At 45.6% G+C, this 21,692-nt stretch overlaps 3 protein-coding genes across 7 annotated transcripts; 2 read left to right on the top strand and 1 right to left on the bottom strand.

Annotated features, from left to right (window-relative positions):
* Window positions 1–266: 266 nt before the first annotated feature.
* LOC108151428 lies at window positions 267–4,981 on the bottom strand. Of its 2 annotated transcripts, none has more exons than XM_017280021.2 (6): window positions 4,641–4,981; window positions 3,968–4,051; window positions 3,466–3,894; window positions 2,340–3,289; window positions 1,007–2,282; window positions 267–928 (listed from the first exon to the last, which is right to left on the bottom strand). In XM_017280021.2, the coding sequence occupies exons 2-6, from the start codon at window positions 4,023–4,025 to the stop codon at window positions 831–833; spliced, it is 2,811 nt and encodes a 936-aa protein (XP_017135510.1). In that variant the 5' UTR covers window positions 4,026–4,051; window positions 4,641–4,981; the 3' UTR covers window positions 267–830. The 2 variants fall into 2 exon arrangements, with proteins under 2 accessions (XP_017135510.1, XP_017135509.1); XM_017280020.2 differs by having other exon boundaries at window positions 4,645–4,980.
* A 244-nt stretch (window positions 4,982–5,225) lies between these two features.
* Window positions 5,226–6,955, top strand: LOC108151431 (general transcription factor IIH subunit 2). 2 transcript variants are annotated; one of them, XM_017280026.2, is made up of 4 exons: window positions 5,226–5,322; window positions 5,394–5,472; window positions 5,530–5,871; window positions 5,925–6,955. In XM_017280026.2, exons 2-4 carry the CDS (start codon window positions 5,408–5,410, stop codon window positions 6,853–6,855), a joined length of 1,338 nt encoding a protein of 445 aa, XP_017135515.1. In that variant the 5' UTR covers window positions 5,226–5,322; window positions 5,394–5,407; the 3' UTR covers window positions 6,856–6,955. The 2 variants fall into 2 exon arrangements, with proteins under 2 accessions (XP_017135515.1, XP_033243387.1); XM_033387496.1 differs by lacking the exon at window positions 5,226–5,322 and having other exon boundaries at window positions 5,330–5,472.
* Window positions 6,956–10,355: 3,400 nt separating this feature from the next.
* Window positions 10,356–20,056, top strand: LOC108151429 (cationic amino acid transporter 3). Of its 3 annotated transcripts, none has more exons than XM_017280023.2 (4): window positions 10,356–10,618; window positions 17,288–17,905; window positions 17,973–18,485; window positions 18,550–20,056. In XM_017280023.2, the coding sequence occupies exons 2-4, from the start codon at window positions 17,290–17,292 to the stop codon at window positions 19,254–19,256; spliced, it is 1,836 nt and encodes a 611-aa protein (XP_017135512.1). In that variant the 5' UTR covers window positions 10,356–10,618; window positions 17,288–17,289; the 3' UTR covers window positions 19,257–20,056. The 3 variants fall into 3 exon arrangements, with proteins under 3 accessions (XP_017135512.1, XP_017135511.1, XP_017135513.1); XM_017280022.2 differs by lacking the exon at window positions 10,356–10,618 and adding an exon at window positions 15,106–15,284; XM_017280024.2 differs by lacking the exon at window positions 10,356–10,618 and adding an exon at window positions 15,107–15,267.
* Window positions 20,057–21,692: the final 1,636 nt, after the last annotated feature.

Genomic DNA, 21,692 nt, shown 5'->3' on the forward strand with positions numbered 1-21,692 from the left:
ACACAATGATATCTTTTTAGAGTTCTAAATATTAAAATTACTTGTAGAAATTACAATTCACATCTATCGTAATGTTAATTATAGTCTAGATATTATTTTAGCAAACGATGCATTTTTCATCTCTCTCTCTATCTCTATCTCTCTCTTTCTTTTCCTTTATATCCCTCTATCTCTCTTTTTCTCTCTTTCTGTCGCCGATTACACATTTATATATATTTATATATACGTACTTAACTTAATTAATTAATTACTAAATAATTAGTGTGTTTTTTTTTTTAGGGATTATGGTAAAGAAAATGCCGTGTCCTAGGCCTTGCTCTGGGTCTGGTTCTGTTTCTGGTTCTGATTCTGGTCCAATAACATAAAATAATTCCTCTTCGCTTGGATTCCTTCTTTTCGCTTACTTAATAAGTCGCCCCGCAATTGAATGATCAACTATTATCTAGCTGCATGTGATTTGTTTTTTTTTTTTATTTTTCTGACGTTCATCTTAGCTTCTGACTTAATTATTCTTTTGGCTAATCCCCAAATGGTTTCTCCTCCACTCCTCTAAAAACTGTCGGGAAAACAATCACATTAGTGAAGACGAAAAGAACTTGCAAAAAAAAATAAAAAATTATATATATATATAATAAGGGAAAAACCAAAGTGTACTTTAGTCAGATGGAAATGGATGTCCCCAAAATGTATTCTCGGGAATGTCCTATCCTAAACGAAGCCGCGCAGGTTTAACGGCGGCCAGTGCTCTCATTCTATATATATATATGTAGTATGTATATCTGGCTTAGGGGCTACGCCTAGTGCTAGGTTAAGAGACTATTAACATGTTTTTACGTCGGGATGTTGAGGGTCTTGAATTGCTCCTCGTTCATCTCAGTCATCATAAAAGTGCCATCCTGTATCATCAAAACGACGCGACGAGTGCCCCCTGAGAAAAAGTGCAAAGAAAGGAGAGAAAGAGGAGATTAATGCACAGAAGATGGAAGATTATTGTTATTTGTATTACCTGGTGAGGGCAGATCCGCTCGCACCACCTCGGCCGGGATTTGGGACTCGGTGCCATCGCTGTCAGAGGTCGTGATGTGAATTTGTGCAGTGACCGGTGTTCCCGTGCCGGTGCCAGAACTCTCCTGCTGCAGTGCGGCTGCCTGATGCTGGGCCAGCTCCTCCTCGGTCATGGAGACGAGAATTTGCTCGCCATCGGATGTTGCTGCTGCAGCGGCTTGTTCCCCAGCTTGGACAGCCTCAGCCACGGCATGGTCTAGCGAAAGGACATCCTGATCGTCGCCTTCAGCGGCGGCCACATACGCGAACTGTTGCTCGCCATCCGGGCCCTGGGTAACCAGTATGGTCTGGCCTTCGGCATTCTTGCCAGCCACCTGGTAGACGGTGCCATCTTCACCTCTTACCAGAAGAGCAGAGCCGTCTTCGTTGGTCAGCACCTGCTGATCGCTGCCCAAAAGCGCATGCGCTGCCTCCAGCTGTTCGCGCTGTTCCTCCTGCATTTGCTCATGCTCGACCTGCAGCTGCGACTCTTCCCCCCCAATCAGCTTGCCAGTGATTGGGCACAGCTGGACCTGTTGCTGGTGCAGATCCTCCTCCAGCTCCAACTGGAGCGGTGTGGGCTGTGGCGTTGGCTTGGGCGCTATTCTTTGCCTTTGCCCTGGTGCCAGCACCTTTTGTAGCTGCGATTGGGATTGCTGCTGGCGTTGCTGGCGAGCCTGGGCCTGGCGTTGGGCTAATATTTCCTCCCTGGTCACCACCTTGCGAGTTACCTTCAAGTCCCCAGACTTGGACAGCTGCAGGATCTTCTGCTCTGGCGTCACCACTTTGGTGCCGGCTCCTGGCGACGCTTGATGCCGTTGCTGGGGTGTACCGAGACCAGCGCGTGCCAGGGGCCGGCCGCCAGGATGTGCCCTCGTCGGTGGCTGCTGTGCGCGAGCCTGCGGCGTGCCTGCCAAAGGACGACGTTGCACCGCCGATGATATCGGACCGCCCTGACCAGGGGGACGTATCACCTGCTGACGCTGGCTTACAGTCACAGGCGAACTGGAATTGGAGTGTGAAGGGCGGGCTACGCTCAAACGTTTGGCTATGCCCCCTCCTCCCACTGTCGTGGCTGAGGCGATACTGGTGCTGGTCTTTTGAGCGGCAACGGGGGCTGCCACTGCTGTGACGGGGGCTGTCGGCTCCGAGTGCTCAACGCGGAAGACCCCTGTATTATTGCTGGCTATCTCCGAACGGGACAGATAGCGTACAGGACACTCGACTTTATTATTTTTCTGAAACGGATTTCAAGATGAATTATCGTTTTTTACAGATGATCATCATTTATTTACCAAATGCAGGGTGTTTGGCATTTCCGGTTTACGAAACATCCCAGAGCTGGTGGTGTCGTCCGTGTAGATGATCTCTCCCATTTTGGTACTGTCCGCTCCGGAGGCAGCAGAGTTTCCATTAATTTTGGACGCAGCCTGTCTATCAGCCGACTGGACACGCGACTTGCTTTGCTGCACGGAGCTATCGCCGTTTTTTAAACGCTTCACAGTGTGCGTGGGCAGATCCTCCTCGAGATCCTCTAGTTCCACCGAGTCATTCGCTGCGATCTCTTCAATACTGGAATCAGTTTGATTGAGCTTGCGTTTGGTGGGACCCGACGTGGCGGCGGCCCATTCCTGCTCGTTGGCGGATTCATCGTCGTTGCCCGAGGAGGGCGATGAAGAACCTTCGCCAACAGCAGTATCGGTTACCCATTGCTTGAACGCATCCATGGCTTTGGTTTTCGAAGTGCGCGATGGCCGAGAGGTCGGCGATACTTGTGCTTGAGGCGTGGCTGGACTGAGTGGAGCTGGAGAATCGGTTTTCGATGAGGGCACTGGATGCTGCAGACGCTTCAAGGCATCCAGTCCCTTCTCTCTGGTCAGTTTCTGACGAGCCAGCTGCTTCTCAAACATTTGTAGGAAAAAGGGCACACTCTCGAGATTGGCCATCACCTCCCAGGTGTTGTCATTGTGCGAACGATCCACCCATTTAACCAAATACTCGTGTGTCTTGCGTCTCGGATTGAAGCGTTTAGCGACAATCTTTTCCACAGCCTCTTCAGTGCGCTGTTCGGTCTTGGCATCACAACGGGTGGCTATTCGATTGTTCGGTTTGACAGCACCACCACTCGAGGCAGTGGATGTTGTTGTTGGTGGCAGCGTTGGGGTTCCTGGCTTGGATACGGGCCGTTCGTTCTCAATGTCTTTCAGTTGGTTGGACAAGGCTGGCAGCTTATTAGCGGTCGATTCTGAAAAGAAGTCTACAGTTTTTAGACGATCTCGATTCTAGTCACACATTGAAAGAATGTTGCTGGGTATCAGCATCGAATCAACCACGAGACTAAGCTTGAATATGCTTTATTTTTGTATACGGATACAGACACTGATTTAATAGTAATTCCGTTTCTATAAAATTTATACTTACTTCTGGTTGGGGATGTGCTTGCGTTGTTATTGCTGTTCGAAGTGTTATTATTGTTGTTGGGATTCACAACCGTTTTGGTGATGCGCACTGGCATATCCTGCAGCTGTCCATGTGCAATCTTGCCAAAAGACTGTATTGTCTTGCCAGCCACAATCCATGGCTCCCTCACGCTCTCCTCGAGCCTCACCCAATGCTGGTACATGGCCCATGAATTGCTAGCACTCGATTCCTTGCGAGCATGCAACTGTGTGGCCTTCCACAGTGAAAATGCCCAGATTGAAGGCTTGGTGTCCAGCGAGTCCTTAAGGTTTGCATTCTCCTTCTCGCAGGCATCTTCCTTGTGCGACTGAAACTCCTCGACAAAGTTGTAGGCCTTCAGGCAACGTCCACATACGAGAACATCCATATTTGCCAGATTCTCCTGGGCAGCTGAGAAGTGAAAACAAAACGAGTTACTTAAATTGCTTGCTATTTTTCTGCCATTTTTTTTTCCTCCACTTACCTCCGATAATGTTTGCGTGCTTTCCAATTTCCGTCGGTGCTATCTCCTGTGCCAACATTATAGACAACACCAAAGCCTACGGTTCTGTCGAATTCATTTAAATAATCAAAATAAAAGAGCAAATTTATTTAGTTGTTGTTTGCTTGCTTTTAAAAACGGAACAGCTAACAGGGGGAAGAAAAAGTACAGTGCCGTGGTGTGTTTTCGTTTGCATGGGTGGCAGCCCCGAATGTCTACGGTGTGTGCCCAGAATGGTGGGTTTCTCTAATGCAGCGGCGCGGCGCCTTGGTTACAGCAAGCCAAAATACACAAAAAATGCAATGCACTGCAGCGAACCGGGCACACAGCACACAGAAAAAAAGAAACACACTGGGGAACGAGGGTACACCAGATTGGGAATATCAAATTGTTTATATTAAAAAAAATCATTTATGCCATTTTAAATTGCTCCGTTTTTACAACCTATTTAACATATTTAATAGTAGTTGACTCCAACCGCTACCAGGAAAAGATTACAATTGGCTATTTGTTTCATTTAGTTCATTTAATTTTCACTTTTTGATATGTATACTGATTCCCGCTCAAATTGCTCGCCAGCAACAATGCTTGCCATTTCACAACTTTTTGCGTCAAATCAATAATAATGGACCCACTTTTACACTGCATTACTTACACACCTTCATAAACCAAATCGATCTGGAAACGAAAGTTTATATTGTTTTTTGAATGTTAATATAACTCCAACTGTTTTCTCCAAATGTCAATACGCGCAGCGCTGTTCTGCTTTCAACTGCTCGCGCGAAACTCTGAATGCCAAAAGCAAAACGGTGTCTATTTGCCTGAAACGCAGACCAGCGGTGGTTAGACTGCGGCTAGGGTGACTTTTGTATGAGCTCTTTTTTGGATATATGCCGAATAACCTATATATTAATTATGTCTGGGATTGTCGAATATATTAAATGTATTAATTTTAACACATATTTTGCTCAACTGCCACGAAACTTCTACACGTGCTCACTTTCTTGTGTGGTTTCACAATTAGCCATAAATCTCAAATGCCTAACCAAGAGTGTAGTGGACCTTTCAGATCGTACACATAAAATAGCACTTGCTAAGCCAATCGCGTGTCGTGTTGAGTTCATTTACTGATATGGTAACTTCGTGCACCCTGATGTTATTCAAGAAATTTAAATTAAATTGTAGAAAACATTACAATTAAACCCAGTTCATATTTTTTGTATGTTGTTTATAAAATAAGAGCTATGTAAATAATTTAACAACTGATTTGGATAGACAAAATATTTCGCCATGGCATGATTTGACAACCCTCGACGTTGTGTTTTGCCGCTGCCTTGGTGTGTACACACTTTCACAGTTGCCGGTGAATTTCGCTGATATTTGTTTTATTTAATTGTTTTCTATTTAGCTAAATAAAATATCATGGCTGATGACGACCGCGACGATCAGAAGGAGTACCGCTGGGAGACGGGATATGAGAAGACATGGTAATATTGCGTAATATATTATAAATCATCTCAACTCAATGTGGAGCAACTTCTCAGGGAAGCCATCAAGGACGACGAGGATGGGCTGCTCGATGGGGCAATCGCGGATATTATCCAGAAGGCCAAGCGTCAGCGGCAGGCGCAAAAGACGAAACAGAATCGTCTGGGAATGATGCGACATCTATTCATCATACTCGACTGCTCCGAGTCGATGAGCGTGCCTGATCTGAAGCCCACGCGCCTACGCTGCACCCTCAAGCTGCTCGATCAGTTCATCGAAGAGTTCTTTGACCAGAATCCTATTAGCCAGATGGGCATTATTGCTCTAAAGGCGAAGCGTGCTGAGAAAATAACCGAATTGACCGGCACCTCGCGTGTGCATCTCAAGGCATTGGAAGGGTAAGTGAGAGTCCTGAATGATTGCCATCGCAATAATCCATTGGTTTTCTCAGCCTAGCAAATGTGCCTTTGACCAGCGAGCCATCGCTGCAGAACGGCTTGGATTTGGCATTGAAGACCCTCAAAGTTGTTCCATCGCATGCTTCGCGGGAGATTGTCATCGTGATGGGCTCCCTCACCACCTGCGATCCCGTGGACATTAATCTAACTATCGATGAGCTGAAGAAGGAGGGTATACGCTGTTCGGTAATCTCATTGTCGGCAGAGATTCATATCGCCCGCTACCTCACCCAACAGACTAGGGGCACATTCGGCGCTGTCCTGGACGATGCTCATTTTAGGGATCAACTCATGTCCCAGGTGGATCCGCCGCCTGCGGCCAAGACTCAGCACAATTCCCTCATCCGTATGGGCTTTCCGCACACCAAGAACGAGGTGGAGGGCAAGGATGCACCGCTCTCGATGTGCATGTGCCACATAGAGAATCTGGAGGAGCCCAGCGAGCTCTGCACCACCGGACACCACTGTCCACAATGCAATAGCAAGTACTGCGAACTGCCCGTGGAGTGTCAGTCGTGTGGTCTTACGCTAGTCTCGGCTCCACATCTTGCCCGCTCGTACCATCATCTGTTCCCTGTTCCCAACTTCGAGGAAATTCCGTTCGATTCTTTGCCGAAAGCCTCCTCGGACCGTGGCGGGACCGGGACCGGGACCACGGAATGCTACGCTTGCATGAAACTCTTCGTCCCAGTCGCTGACAAGACTGTTTTCAAGTGCGGTTTCTGCAAGCAGTTCTTCTGCCTCGATTGTGATATCTTCATTCACGACACCCTGCACGCCTGTGTGGGCTGCAACACCATACCAGGCGTCGATGGTCTGGTCTATCAGCAGAGCTCCAAGTCCGTCTCGGACTCTCACCACCAGCAGCAGGCGCACGATTTGCACCCAGGAACGTCCAAGCAACGTGGACAGTTTAGCATATAACTACATATAACTACACTACCGCAAATCTGGCCATCTGCACTGTAAATAGTTACTAAAACTCCATCGTAGCATAGGGCGAATACACACCGATACAGTTCAATTCATGTTCGTGTTTTGCATCATTATAAATTTGCTGTTTTGGTATGGCTAATAATTGTGAAGGTGAACGCAGAATCTATATGGCTGTGCCCATTAACATTCATAGTTAATTTTTTGCTTGTTTGCTGGCGATTCACTGTGCCAGCCGGGCGGACTTTTGTCTAGAGCCCGCTTGAGTTCATCGCCAGCGCTCGAAGCATTCGGTTGGGTTGTGTTTTTTTTTTAATTTTGTTTTCGTTTGATTCGATCCCAAAGCTTCACGGCTTCCACAGGTGTTCTCTGTGATCTGTTTGTTGTCTGACGTTGAATAAGGTACGAGTAATAATAATAACAGACGCGTTGGTGTGTGAAGAGTCAAGAGCGAGCCCTGAGCCCCTGAGCCCCTGATCCCCCGATCGCCGACCCCCAGAGAGTTCCGAGTTTGTTTTGGAGTCGTAGCAGAGATAATATACGCGTACTCTATGGCCCCATAAAGAATTATGGGGCTGCTTTAAACTAGTATTTAACTGGTTTGAGCTCAGCCAAACCGCCAAACCGCCAACACCATTGATCATTTTATTACAGGTTGAATACTTATCCGAATGAAGAGTTTCGAGTGGACTCTGGAATAAAGGTTCCAACTCTAGCATTCGGCGATGGCGTTTTTTTTTTAAAGACTTAACGTTCTAAGTGATTCTGTTTAGATCCTGTAGTTCTTCTGATTATTGTACATATGTACATATGTACATACATTAGGAATATACATAGATCATGGCCCTTGGATAAATGTCGCTCATGTGTTGTGTCCTCCCCAGTTCGTTTGGTGTAATAGTCGTTCATTGAAGCTGATTTAAAACGCAAATCGCAGATAAACGACTGGCAGACAGTCTGGTCTAGTCTGTCTAGTTAATTACTGACTATCCCAGTAGCATACCTGCATACACCACTCATTTCCACACATACGAGTATTCGCGGAATAAAGACGTTTCCGCATTGGAGCGCCAAACGAAAAAAAAAAAAATAAATAAAAAAGGCGAGAAATCACAAATCGCTGGGTGATAATTGTGTGTGAAAGTGAAATGAATCAGATGAAAAGAAAATAAATAAAATATCACTCGTTTTTGTCAATGGCTGGTACAATTAACGACAATTAAAAGCAAATTGTGTTAGGGCCGGGCTTAATTGAAGCACCAAGAAATTCGTGGCCGCTTCAGGTCTCCCCCATCAGCATCATTTGGAAAATTGCATAGGAAAATATTTTGCACAGGAGGAGGCGAGGTGTTCATGAAACGCTGCCCGGGGAAAACTAACCGAAATTTGGTCGTAATAATAATTTATGCAGAAATAGCCCGAAAGTGTGTTCTCTAATTTGCATGGCTTGTCGGCCGAAAGGAAAGGCGGAAAAGCCAATGGGTGGGAGCGGAGGTGGGGCGGCCGTCGAGGCAGACTTTGATGCTGGAAACTTTTCTGCGGCTAATCACTTGTTAAGTAATTTGTTGCGGCATGTTCGGTAGCAAAAGGGTTGGATCCCCGGAGTCCGGAGTCCGGAGCCCGGAGCCCGGAGCCCGGAGCCCAGAATATAGTACGATACGAAACCCTCGTAGACACATCCCCCACATCGATTGGTTTGGATTGGATTGGTATTTTCCCTGGGGCAAAGTTATTTGCATTGTTTAGAAGTTGTTTGGGAAATTGTTGTGAATATTAATATAAATACTTTTGCAATTTGCAAACACTGATTAAAATATGATGTCTGGCAAATTGACTTCAAAAGCTACTAATTCACGAATTCAAGAGATGAATAATTATTACCCACTGGAAATCCAATCGGTGGGGTAGGGTAGGCACCTCAGAGGCAAAGGCAATCAAATACTTGACGTATAAAACGGAAGTTATGTAAGAGTTCCATTAGCAGTTTCGCTTTCTGGATGGGACTGGGATTGGGATTGGCCCCAGCCCCAGCCGCAGCCCCATCCCCAGCCCCATATGATGTCGAGCCCATTTCTGGTGTCTGGGTTTAATTTTAAATATTGCTAAATGAATAAATTAATTGAATAAAGGGGCAATCCAATTAGCAAGTTTTCAGCGCAAATGAGAAATCGATTCTTATATCGGAACATAATTTAATTATTATCGCAACACCCGACAACAGAGCCCAGCTTGGGGTTGTTTATAAATACATTACATTAATTTACCCACAAATAGATATTAATCATTCTAGTTGATTTTTTTTTTTGCTTTATGCAGCACATTTTTTTCTTCTGAATTATTAACAATCTATGAAAAGCCACAAACAAGAATTCCGCTTTCATTTCTCAAAACAGCACAAAAACACATCATCAACAGACGGAAAATAGCTTCCGGCCAATTGAAATGAAATTGATAATCCTATTTCCCCGCCGCCACCCACCCACTCATCCATCCATCCATTCATTCGTCTATCCATTCATACCACCCACCCTTCTCCCAACGTACAGCAAAATCATACAAAAAAATGACAAGGAATTAACAAAAAAAAAAAGAAAAGAAAAAAGGCGATTAATGTCGGTAAATGGAGTTTTTCCTTGATTTTTTTGTTTGGCTTACCTCCGAATGCAATTATGCAATAAATGCTTCACAATGTTTGCACAACTTTTTAATTATAAATGTTGAATTGCTAATTTGAAATGCGGCGAATGCAAATCCGCGGACGGCTTGAGGGACCTAGGCTCCGTCTCTATATACTGTACTAAAGGTGTATGTACTAAAGTTAGTGCCTGCAGTTTAATTGCAGCTTACATCGGGCCGTGATAGCCTTAGCCCATTTTCCATGAAGCGTGGCCGCACCTGGGGTAAAACCGCCCACTGCCCGGGTGAGCCCCACCGACCAGGTGTGGGCTGTTGTGTCTATAATTTGATCGTTTGGAAAACTCACGCACTTGCATAATTAAGTTGCATGATAAAGGTGGAGAAAGAGTGGAACATTGGGGAATTTGAAAGTCTTAACATATATATTCCAGATCTGATCTGATCCGATCTGTTCCCTGATGATCGTAGCCGTCTCTAGAGTCTAGACACATCTCCTGGCTATCACTCGTAGAGCTGAGGCACTACTTGTGACAAAATGATGTTGAGTTGCTCCTAGCTCAACTAGCAAACATGTGTATGATATGATGTTTATGATCTCTACATCATATCGGTGTTTGTCTAACTAATGAATCTCATCGCCTACCGTTCTAGGGTTAAAACACCTTCAGCAATGCAATGCCATCACTACGAATCAATAACTGTAAACAGATCTATTTCCATTCCGCTCTGGCACACGTCGTACACCATCTTATCATCAGTGCATCAGCTCCCTCGTCTTCTCTCGTCTGGTTATTGGATTTCCTTTCACCTGCTCCTTCGCCTGCGCTAACTCTCTGCGGTTCCAGATCTTAATTGCTGTTTGTTTAGCGTAATACAGATTGCAGAGCGGTGCGCGCCGGGAGAGCAGTACGTGTTTGATAAATTAATGTTTTTTTGTCCCTTTGCGTTGCTTCGATCTGTTTCGATTTTAAGTATAAAATAAGGCGCGAATGATATACGGATAATACTTCGATTTAAGTGTCGTCGCGTGACTGTCGTTTCAGTGATTTTCTCCGTAATCTTTCCATATAATATAGCCTGAAACGAATCTGCAACGGAGGGCACTACTTACACCACGGTAATTCCGGTTTCAGAGAGTTTATACATACATACATATGTACGTCCCGCGGGTTCTTCTTGCCTTTTTTTTTTAATTTTTTATCCACAATTTCGGTTCTTATTTATTGTTTTTATATTACGGCTCGGACTTTCCTTTTGATTTTGTATTCCACGCATTTTTTCCATAAATGACATCATTTTAAAGTCATTTTTTGTGTTTTTTTTTTGTTTAAAGAGAGATGTACACCAACATATGTATGTGTTTGTGATATTTATTGTACGTCTGTAGTGCTTTGTTTTGTTTTTTGTATTTTTGGAGTGTTTGTCTACGGATTGGAAGGTCACCCACCACAACATCATTAACGACTTCAAAATAGAAGTGGAGCTCCATTAAATGCTGATCTATTTGAATCGTTTAATGATCATTTATTTGGCCTAAGCTTAATACCGGGTTGCCTTCCAGCATTGGGATTCATACAGCCACCCTCTCAAAGTACTTGCTATCACTTACTTGCCGCAAAACACAAACACTCTTCGAATATGGCCCAATGATAACTTGAAAGGAACAGGCCACGCCACATAGCAACTGGGGATTGCACAAACACAGAAACCACAATAACAGTAACAGAAACAGAAACAGAAACTGATTAACTTGACCGATAAAATTATCTTGTCAGGGTTTAGGTGGAGATTTCGTTGCGTTTCGGCCAATACAGAAATCTCTATCAACAGACTACAAGTCATATACATACATATATGTACATAAGTATATAGGTATATATTATTTCTGAGAATAACGAGCACGAGTCATGAGCCAAACATTTCCAATTGAAAATGTGTGTACTTCAAACGGTATCTGAGAGGGCTTTTACATTGTAATAGCTGATTGTGATTGTGAAAGTAGAGATGCAACATTCTTGAAACATTCTTAAACGATTATCCGGATTGCAATTGAACCAGAGAGCATTATGTGGCCAGAGGCAGCAGTCAGAAGTCAGCAGTCAGCATCCCCGACTCTCGGTATTCCATTTGAGTTGGTTTTGAGCGCGCCCCCACACAGATTTCCATCACCATAATTAGCCCGGCTGAGTAACTGCCTTGCTGGCGACTGCCTTTGCGAATGTCAAGTCAAGAAAAGTTCCCCACCAAACCAGTCGAATAAAAAATGCAGCCGCATGCGGCGCGCTTCAAAGTCACAAACAATTTGCAAGCCACACTGAGCACTCAACAAGCCGCATTAAAATACAGCCCATTGTTGTGGCACCCATCTCCCATCCCCAAACTCCAACCAACCCCCAGACGCAGCCGCAGCCGCAGCCGCAGCCCACCGACAATCCAATCCTCACCTGACAACCAGCTAATACAAATTGTTAATATTATGAAGTACGGCACAATGTTCTACTCCAGTCAAATTGAAACTTTTCGAAACAAACGAGCAAAACAGCGCAAAAATAACCATTCATACTCGAGTATAATGCGGCTACTGTGTATTGTGCATATAACATTTAGGATTCTCCAGCGGGTTCAGTGACTCTCGGAGTGTAATAATGAGAGAAGTCGCTGGGGAAAAAAAGGGGGTACAAAAGTAATCTCCGTAATTATGGATGGGTGAATGGGCAGAATCCTATCAATTGGTCCCAATTTGCCAATATACAGAAATGGCTGCTAACAGCCCGGAAAAGATGGCATTAGAAAGGTGGACGTACTACAACAAAAGGCACTCCACTCTTCACTTATCAATGTCGACAATTCAATGTCTCTTCATTTGTACATTCTCCGTGTCAACATAGACGTCGACATCCTACCGGCCAGATAACGCTCCCCGTGCCATGCCAGCCATTCCATTTCATGAAGATAATGTGAAGCAAACTGGGGCGATATTCATAGTCTCTCTGCCTATCTCTAGCTCTCCTTCTCTCTGGCTATCAGGGGGAAACACAACATGGGAATCGCTCATTCGAGCCATGGAGAGTGCAGCTATTAGCAGCTCTTATCTCGAGGGGTCTTGCCAAATGGATGAGGGCCTACTTTAATTGCATCAGATATACGTAGACGTATGAAATTATATGGCCCCGCAGGCCGACTTTGCACTAGGCCGACACATGGAGTGCCTCTTCTCGGCTTTACGAGTGTTTTCTACTACGTCAAGAATTCTCGGGCGATTAATCTCCTCTCCAAATGTGTCTGGCCTCCAGAGAAAGATAATGTCCACGATTATGTTCCCAAAAATTCTGGCGATTATACAAATTTTGGCTAATTTTTATGAACCGTCTGGGAGGCGTTATAAATCTCCAACTGATGCGATCTACCAGAAGACCAACCACGAAATAAAATTGGCAACAAAATATTTATAATCCTCTTTGCTAATTGTGGGTCATAAAAAGGAATTGCAAAGTGCGTAAATAAATATTTCTGGATGTATGTATGCTTCAAACGACAGTAGAAGAACTATTCAAATGGGAGAAAATTCCTAGGCAGATGGCGATTCCTGGAATTCAAATGTTTGCCACGGCACGGGAAAGGAAATCGTAAAATTCAGTCCCCAGTTGAGCGATCATAAATTAAAGTGGGTAAACAAATATTGGACAATGTAGGACTCATAAATCGATTGATTGGGCACTGCACTCGTACTCGTACTCGTTTTCGTACAATACCAAAGATATCGCTTTATATTTGTTCCATAAAGTAAGCGAAAATTGTTGTTTTGTTGCGGTTCCACAATTATCCATGGGGCTTAACGGCCATATACCGCGAAAAAGGTGTGAAAATGTTTATCAAAGAGTTGCTCAATGGGAAGATCAAATATTTGTTAGTAATCGAACATAAATTAGCGATCAATTAGGCCATCTTTTGGTCTGGCACCGATTTATCAAACAAAAGTGACGTCACAGAACGACGCTTCTGACGTCAAAATGTCTCGGAAAGAAGTGTTAACTGAAAATGGAGTGGTACCACTGGACCACTGGTCTCCAAATAGAGACGTTTGGGACCTATCGTTAGTCACAAGCCACATCCCATACCATGCCGTCCCACCCACCATTAAAAAGATTTCAAATCGTACTTTCGAACTCAAGTTTTGTATCTGTGGATATGTTTCACTTGGGGGGATTCATGATGCAGCAAACTAGGCCTACTACTTACCACATATAGCTACTATAGACCGACAAAACGAGATTTTCAGATGTTTGCGGCGACTCCGTGATTTGTTTTTCAAGTTTGACTAGACCGTCGTCCCCTCCCCACAGCCCCACGGCCCAACAGCCCCACAGCCACCGTCACAGCCACCACCACCACCACCGCCACCGCCACCGCCACCGCCGCTGGCATAGCCATAGCCCCAGCCGGTCTCCGTATGGCTGGCTGCGTGGCAGACACACTGCTTTGGGCCGAGCTTTTCACTCGATAAGTATTTTGACAAGTCATTGGTTTGGCCCGAGGCTGCGTCTCCGCTTCTAGCCAGACTTTGGCGTTAATGGTTTCTACGGGAAGGGGACGGAAGGAGAAGGACGTGGTGCTGGTCAAAGTCGCATTTCATTCCATTGGTATGGAAAATAACCGAGGTAAATGTGAAAACTGCTTGGCCAGCTTCAAGATTTCGTAAGGCTGAATGTTAGGGTCTCTCAGCTGCGCCTACAACTGTTTCCAGAACGATCGGAATCGTACGAGCAGGCCGTCGCAAGGCCTCTTTGGATGGCGCTTCCCCCGCCGCCCAACTGTGTCAAGGTCGATCGGCAGGCGCTTCAGTCCACGTCTCGTAGTAGGTCTCGATCAGTGTCAAGCGGGTACAACGGCCTGCATTCTAAACGAAGCCGCTTACAAGTGTTACACTCTGCATTCATGGCCTGGCCTGCCCGTCGATCAGTGGCAAGATATAGACAGGTAGAGCGCGCATTTTTCGGGCTACGGACGTGTCTGAATGTTCAGCGAGCGAGCGCTTATCAGAATACCCGAAAGTGGGCTGTAAATGTGTTGAAGTACAGTGATATGCAGCCACAATTGCTAACGACTCTCGTCGAGGGCTGGCTAATCAATGGCACGAGCGCTGACAGTCGGCCCGCAATAGTCGTAAAACAATGGCCCAATGGCTGGCTTATCGGGCTGTGACGTCAGGAATGTGTGGATGAAGAACGATTAGGCCCATCTGTTAATACCTATAGCAGTTATTATCGGTGTGCTATTTATTGTATACATTTATGTAATTGGGAGTTCAACATTCGGTTTCAAGTGCGAATCGGGACTAAGGCCCGCCCGATCGCGCTCTCGCTGGCAAATCCGATTTGAACCGGAAACATCGTCGCCCTGCGAAATGCCTGCGATATCGTTGTCGGCGCCGTCGTCGTCGTCGCTGCTTTCGTTTGGGAAAAAGTTGTTAACAATATTTTTGCCGACGCGTCGGGGGCCAGAAGTAGCAGCAGCAGCAGCAGCAGCAGCACCAACAGCCGCAGTGAGCAGAGCGTCAAAAGCGAAATCCAAAGCTTTAACCGTTCCACCGCCAGCGGCCCACGATCAGAAACACTTTGGAGCGCGTCGCGCGCGGTAACTTGATCGGCAGTTAGTTAGTTTTTTTCCACGCAAAGATTTCCCACCGAGAGTCTCGAGTGTGACCAAAGTGAAACGGTGCGCCTTTTTTTTTGACTTGAACCCGCCAGAAAAGAAACGAGGGAAAAAGTATGTGCAAATGACAGGTGATGCGAGTATTGTAGTATATCGGGAGACGGTCCCCATACGCCAGAAAGGACTCCTCCTCCTCCTCGCGCTCCTTCTTTCTCGCGCTAATCCCAAGAACCCAGCAAGCAAGCGAGCAGCCAAATCCCACCTAATTAGTGGGGGTCTTATTTATACGACCAAGTCCCGAACCGACCTAAAACAAAGAGAATGATCATAAAGTATACAATATGCGGTGCTTATAAAATTGTGCAATTTATAATTGCAAACTGCCTAAACCCAAAGTGTGCTTTTATCAAGGGAACAAGAAAATAACGAAATAAAAAAATATAATAAAAAAAAATACTAAGAGGAATGCGGCACGGCCCGGCCGGGCCGGGCCGACTCCCAGCTGACCGACCACGCAGTGGCATCATGGCATCATATTTGGGTTTTCGGCCTCAGATCCAACACTGGATTACCTCCCCAGCACCAGCTAACCCCCCACCCCCCCAAAATATGTCTCGCACTTTGCATAAAACTCGATCTGATATTCTGTCGCCATTGCTATTATATATCGAGCTGTCTGTTCCCATGACAGATTCGAATTAATTGGTCATTGAGTGACCTATAAACTAGTCGCATACCTAATGTCGGATAGCCGACCTTCGCACAGATGATTTAACATTAACATCACGCAGCCCTCTACCTCTCGGGAACAGACAATTTAATTTTTTTAGTTTTCCAGCCTTTGTCCGATAGATAAGGCATCGGAAACAGGTATTGGCTCTTGGCGATTTTGTAACTAGACTGGGACATGTGTGTGTGTGTGTGTGTGTGTGTGTGTGCGGAAAAGCTTGAGGAAAAGCGAAAGCCTCGCGATCGCTATCTAGAAAGAATCAATGAGCTCACTTTCGCTGGGCTGTCCTTGAAATCAACGAGACTCTTCAGTGGTCTATTAGTCCCCACATTAACACCGATTTCTCGTGCTAATCAGCCTTTCAATCACTAAACCGCAACCCGATAAGATAACACACCAGGCGTGTGCTCATCGAGAGCCCAATGGCAGGGAGGCTTATCTGGATTACTAAGGGGTCGAAAATATTACACTTTAAACCCGAATTGGGGGTTGGGTAAAACCAAATAGTACCATAGAAAATGGCTAATTGATTGGCCCGATTGGGACAAGACATTGTAAACAGTAGACATATAGGCAATATATGGCTTGTGCCTGCCGGAGTGAGTGTTGATAACCGATAAATCGGCAGGATTACTTTCCAGGAATACAGGTGTACCTGTACATGGTTTAATCTGTGCACATAAATAATCATCTATTGAGCGATAATAGCGTTTCTAACTGGGCAAATCAGTTGGAGCACAACTCGAGAGATGGTGAAATCGACCCTAGCTATACATCTCATACTTATAGTATATATATATGTACGTGTGGGCTATATGCCCTTCGTTACTATATCTATATGACTCGGAAGATTGCGGAATAGTTGTTACCGTTCGGTTACATTATATGACTTTGTATTCCTGATTTCATTTACTAGCTCACAAATCAACTGCTATACTATATTTTAGACTGTCATCACGTTTTGTACTGGTTATAAACTGCATACGTATGTATATACTCGTGTTCTCGTAAAAGCCAGGGAAAAAATGCCCAAGTGACAGTCGTCGGAGTACGTTCAACAGACATTAATTATATGTGCATATGTTATTGCTCTTTCGCCGACCTGTTCCCAGTAACGAGTTACTACTCCGCAGTGAATCACAGTGCCGTGCCACAAAAAAAACACAAGAAAGACAGACATCAAATGTTATTAGGGATGGCGGATCGGGGATTCTATCGACACAGACCGGGAACGCAGCTCAGCTCTGTTTCTCTATCTGTTGTCACAGCCGCTTTGGAGAGCCACTTGTCGAGATATGCTAGTCTAGCCCCAACCCAACCCATCTGTCGCGATAAGATATGCTAGTCATTTGGAACATGACCTGGACAATATCTAACCGATCTGTTTTCTTACTGAACTTTTAGTAATGGCGAAATTCTGGAATGCACTCACCCGCCGCAAAACGGACGACGTCAACGAGGGCGAGTCCCAGCTGGCGCGTGTCCTCAATCTCTTTGATCTTACGGCCCTGGGCGTGGGCAGTACTCTGGGACTGGGCGTCTATGTCCTGGCCGGACAGGTGGCCTACAACATTGCCGGTCCGGCGGTGACCATTTCATTCCTGATCGCGGCCGTCGCATCGGCCTTTGCGGGCATCTGCTATGCGGAGTTTGCCGCTCGCGTGCCCAAGGCAGGAAGCGCCTATGTGTACAGCTATGTGACCATTGGCGAGTTTGTGGCCTTCACCATTGGATGGAATCTAATCCTGGAGTATGTCATCGGCACTGCTTCCGTGGCGCGCGGCCTGAGCGGCTACTTTGACGCGCTGATCGACAACAACATGTCGAAGGCGCTGAATGAATCGATGCACATGGATGTGGGCTTTTTGGGCGACTATCCGGACTTTCTGTCCTTCGGGATGGTCTTGCTGTTGGCCGGAATCTTGGCCTTTGGCGCCAAGGAGTCCAGTTTCCTGAACAACATCTTCACTTGCGTCAATATAGTTACGATCTGCATTGTTCTGGTGGCCGGAGCCATGAATGGTGAGTGGCATGCTCTTGATTTCCCGTGGACGTCTGATCCTCATTTGTGTGTATTCCTTCCGTACAGCGAATGCCGATAACTGGCGCATTCCCCAGGACCAGGTGCCCGAAGGAGCCGGCACTGGTGGGTTCATGCCGTTCGGCCTTGCCGGAGTGATGGCGGGAGCGGCCAAGTGCTTCTTTGGCTTCGTGGGATTCGACTGCATTGCCACCACGGGCGAGGAGGCCATCAATCCCAAGCGCAACATCCCGCTCTCGATCGTCATCTCGCTGATCATCATCTTCCTGGCCTACTTCGGGGTCTCCACGGTGCTGACGATGATGCTTCCGTACTACCTGCAGGACAGGGACGCCCCTTTCCCGCACGCCTTCGACGTCGTCGGCTGGATCACAATCAAGTGGATCGTGACTATCGGAGCGGTGTTTGCCCTGTGCACCAGTCTCCTGGGAGCCATGTTCCCACTGCCCCGCATCCTCTACGCCATGGGCAACGACGGCATCCTCTTCAAGCGGCTCTCCAAGGTGCATCCCTACACGAAGACGCCCCTTATAGCCACCATTGTCTCGGGAATCTTTGCCTGTGAGTTGAGCGGTTTGAAAGTGATCAACAGAATTGATTTCTGACCTTTAATTTTTTCTGACAGCCATCATGGCCATGCTGTTCAATCTGGACCAGCTCGTGGACATGATGTCCATCGGAACCCTGCTGGCCTACACCATCGTGGCCATTTGTGTTCTGGTCTTGCGCTACCAGGACGAGGACATGACCAAGCTCGTGTCGGTGAAGGCCCCAAATGTGTTCCGGCAGTTCTTCAACGGCCATTCCTATCGGGAACCCAACTCCTTGACCTCTAGCATCACCAAGGTCGGCATCGTGGTCTTCGCCGTCGTGTGCCTGGTGTGGTGCTCATTGCAGAAGGTATTTGACCTTGACAGTACCGGTGGCATAGTGTCGCTGAGCCTGGTGGGCGTCGTACTGATCCTCATCGGCGTGGTCATTGGAATGCAGCCAGTGTCGACCATTGAGCTGACCTTCAAGGTGCCGCTGGTGCCGTTCGTGCCGTGCCTGAGTGTCTTTGCCAACCTCTACCTGATGTTCCAGCTGGATCTGAACACCTGGATTCGATTCCTCATCTGGATTGTGATTGGCTATGTGATCTACTTCTGCTATGGGCTGCGCAACTCTACTCAGATATCCAGGAATCGCAACCACGCCGAGGTAGCGGCCAATGCCTTGCAGCAGCAAAGCAACAATTATCTTGGCCAGCACGAGAACCGCGCCTTTGAGCCCGACTTTAAGGCGGAAAATGGCGTCAAGCTGCCGCCGTACGAGTACTCCGAAAAGCTTTAAGCCCGCAGAAGCAGCCAAAGTATTATAGGTCCCTTTTTTTTTTACCCGACAGCGCACTTTTTCAGCTTGAACTTCATTTACTCCTCGACATTTTCTCTTGAATAGAACAAAGACTCTTGCCTTCCTAGCTAGCACGTGTATGTGAGAGAGATGAATAGATTGCGCATAAAAATTAAATGGATCCGCACACCCACCCCCACTCTTCCATCTATCCCCCGACCCCGTCTTATCTGTCCCAGCGGATCTGTTATTTCTATGCGCCACGCACGCTTCGTAAGCGACTTCTAGAGAGAGCTCCAGTACCAGACTCTGTTTAACCATTTCGCCATTTTACTACCATTTTACGTATACTTGATTATCCAACCAACAACTATTTTTTTTAACTGTTTAACTGTTTGCTCCGCTAACCCCTGAATCCCTGAGTCCCCTTCGCAATGCCCCATTTTGTTGTGATATTTGTAAATATGTATGCCCCCCATATAACATATGTATATGTATATGTACTGTATAGATCTATAATGAATGATCCCATATTTGTATATTTTTGTCACAATTAATGTAAATGAAATACTGTAGCAAACTAGCCAACTACTATTTTATGTCATCGCAGATGCCTGCTCGTGCAACCTGTACCACCATAAGCTGCACTTAGTATTTAAGCTCTTTAGCTGCTAAGCCTTTACTTTCCTTTCCACAATTGTTAATACTTTGCCAAAACACCAGAAACCAGATACGAATTTTGCCCACTTGCTTGTTTAATAAAATCCAAATGTTGTTCATCACAAAACGGATGAGATATTTAATTGAAATTGCTGTCTTAATGGTTTAATGGTTTGTTTGTGCCGGGATTATGCGTGTACCTATGTTGCTGCACAAAGTATTTATCCAGGAACAGCGCAACGAAATAAAGGAGTACAGTCCCCAGAGCGTAGAAACTTCTTCATGAGTGCCATATCCTTATGCGTCTGTTTCAGGTTCTCACAAACTTTGCAGCCTCTTCCATATGCATTTCTGCTTTTTTTGTTGGCAACTGTTGGACTGGACTCCGACTGCGATTGCGACTGCGACTCCACACTGTTTGCTAACCAGCTTAGTTAAATGCCAAAGAATCTGGACCCCACACCGCTGTTTTGGCCAGCTCCTCCTCCTCCTCCTCCTCTAATTTCTAAGCCTGGGGAAACTTGAAGAGTAAATAGTCGGAGCGGGTCGAAAAAATTCGCAACTCAGAGCCAAAAAGCCAGACAAAAGTTGCTTGGGATAATGCAAGCAAACAGAGGAGACCCTACTCACCCCCACTCTTACACACACACACACACACACACACACACACATTCGAGTACGAGTACGAATGGGGATGGGGATCCTGAATATGCCAAGTGGAGGATTGGTTGAGCAGCAGGGATGGTCGACAAAGGCGTCCACTGAGAAAATACAATTGTTTTGCCCGGATTTTCTCTTAACCCCTTCTATTTCAATCTTTTCCCCAGCACTAATTTATGCATTTTAAAAGCATATCAAATGCTTACGTGGAGCCGGAATGAAACGAAGCGAAGGGCAGGGGAGGGGAGTGGAGTGGGGGCGGCTATCCAGCTATAGCCAGCAAAGAGGATATTCAGAGAGGGAATTGTAATTTGACTTTTGTGTCTTTGCTGTGCACATATGCGGAAAAATGCAATTTTTCACACGCTGCCATTGTAGCAATTGAAGGAAGAGCTTTTGCACAAAATCTCCTTTTCTTCCCTTTCTCTTTTTTCCACCAGCTGCTGGGTAATCAATAGCCCCTGGTACTCTACAGAGTTAGTCTCTCTAAGAAGTATTTTCGGTGGTATTATATGGTCATATACGATTAATAGCAACATATTTCGAGTCTTACATACATATACATATGTATTTTTTATATTTATTTTAAAAATTTCAAGAATTTAATACATGACTTTTACATTATACATTGACATGCGCGCAAAGCATGTGACACTTACGAATTTCTACACGGTATTCTACATACATATGCCCAAAAGTATGCTATGTTTAACTTTTTAAGTTGGAGGGAAACTGGCAAAAATTGTATTACTGTATTGTTAATCAATGATTTCATAAGAATTGTCTGAAAACATCAAGCTTCTATCACTTTATCTTGGGTTTTTGGATGAAAATAGCTGGAATTTCATACCTCAAAATAAGTTTATTTTTCAAACTGAATTTTTGTGGTGTGCAGGCTGCCTCGATTCGAAATTCTTTAGCTTCTCGCTAAAAAATAAGAACTACTTATAGTAGGAAACAAACATAAATAATAATCGCATAAGATTCGTCGAGACTCCGAACTTTATTTATTAACTATTCTGAAAACATTTCGTCTGGAAATACTATCACTGAATATCTGAGCTGGACTCACAATCCATCAGTCATCTTTAAATTGCTTCTGGAAAAGCAGCCACA

The sequence above is a fragment of the Drosophila miranda genome, chromosome XR, assembly GCF_003369915.1.
Source record: "Drosophila miranda strain MSH22 chromosome XR, D.miranda_PacBio2.1, whole genome shotgun sequence".
NCBI lineage: Eukaryota > Metazoa > Arthropoda > Insecta > Diptera > Drosophilidae > Drosophila > Drosophila miranda.

Excerpts from the sequence above, each read along its gene's own strand:
- LOC108151428 (XM_017280021.2), bottom strand. The coding sequence starts at position 4,025 with ATGTTGGCACAGGAGATAGCACCGACGGAAATTGGAAAGCACGCAAAC. Across the intron at positions 3,895-3,967 it reads GCACGCAAACATTATCGGAG|CTGCCCAGGAGAATCTGGCA; the intron begins GTAAGTGGAGGA and ends TTCACTTCTCAG. Across the intron at positions 3,290-3,465 it reads AAGCACATCCCCAACCAGAA|AATCGACCGCTAATAAGCTG; the intron begins GTAAGTATAAAT and ends ACTTCTTTTCAG.
- LOC108151431 (XM_017280026.2), top strand. The coding sequence starts at position 5,408 with ATGGCTGATGACGACCGCGACGATCAGAAGGAGTACCGCTGGGAGACG. Across the intron at positions 5,473-5,529 it reads ACGGGATATGAGAAGACATG|GGAAGCCATCAAGGACGACG; the intron begins GTAATATTGCGT and ends GCAACTTCTCAG. Across the intron at positions 5,872-5,924 it reads CATCTCAAGGCATTGGAAGG|CCTAGCAAATGTGCCTTTGA; the intron begins GTAAGTGAGAGT and ends TGGTTTTCTCAG.
- LOC108151429 (XM_017280022.2), top strand. Across the intron at positions 17,906-17,972 it reads GGTGGCCGGAGCCATGAATG|CGAATGCCGATAACTGGCGC; the intron begins GTGAGTGGCATG and ends CCTTCCGTACAG. Across the intron at positions 18,486-18,549 it reads TGTCTCGGGAATCTTTGCCT|CCATCATGGCCATGCTGTTC; the intron begins GTGAGTTGAGCG and ends TTTTTCTGACAG.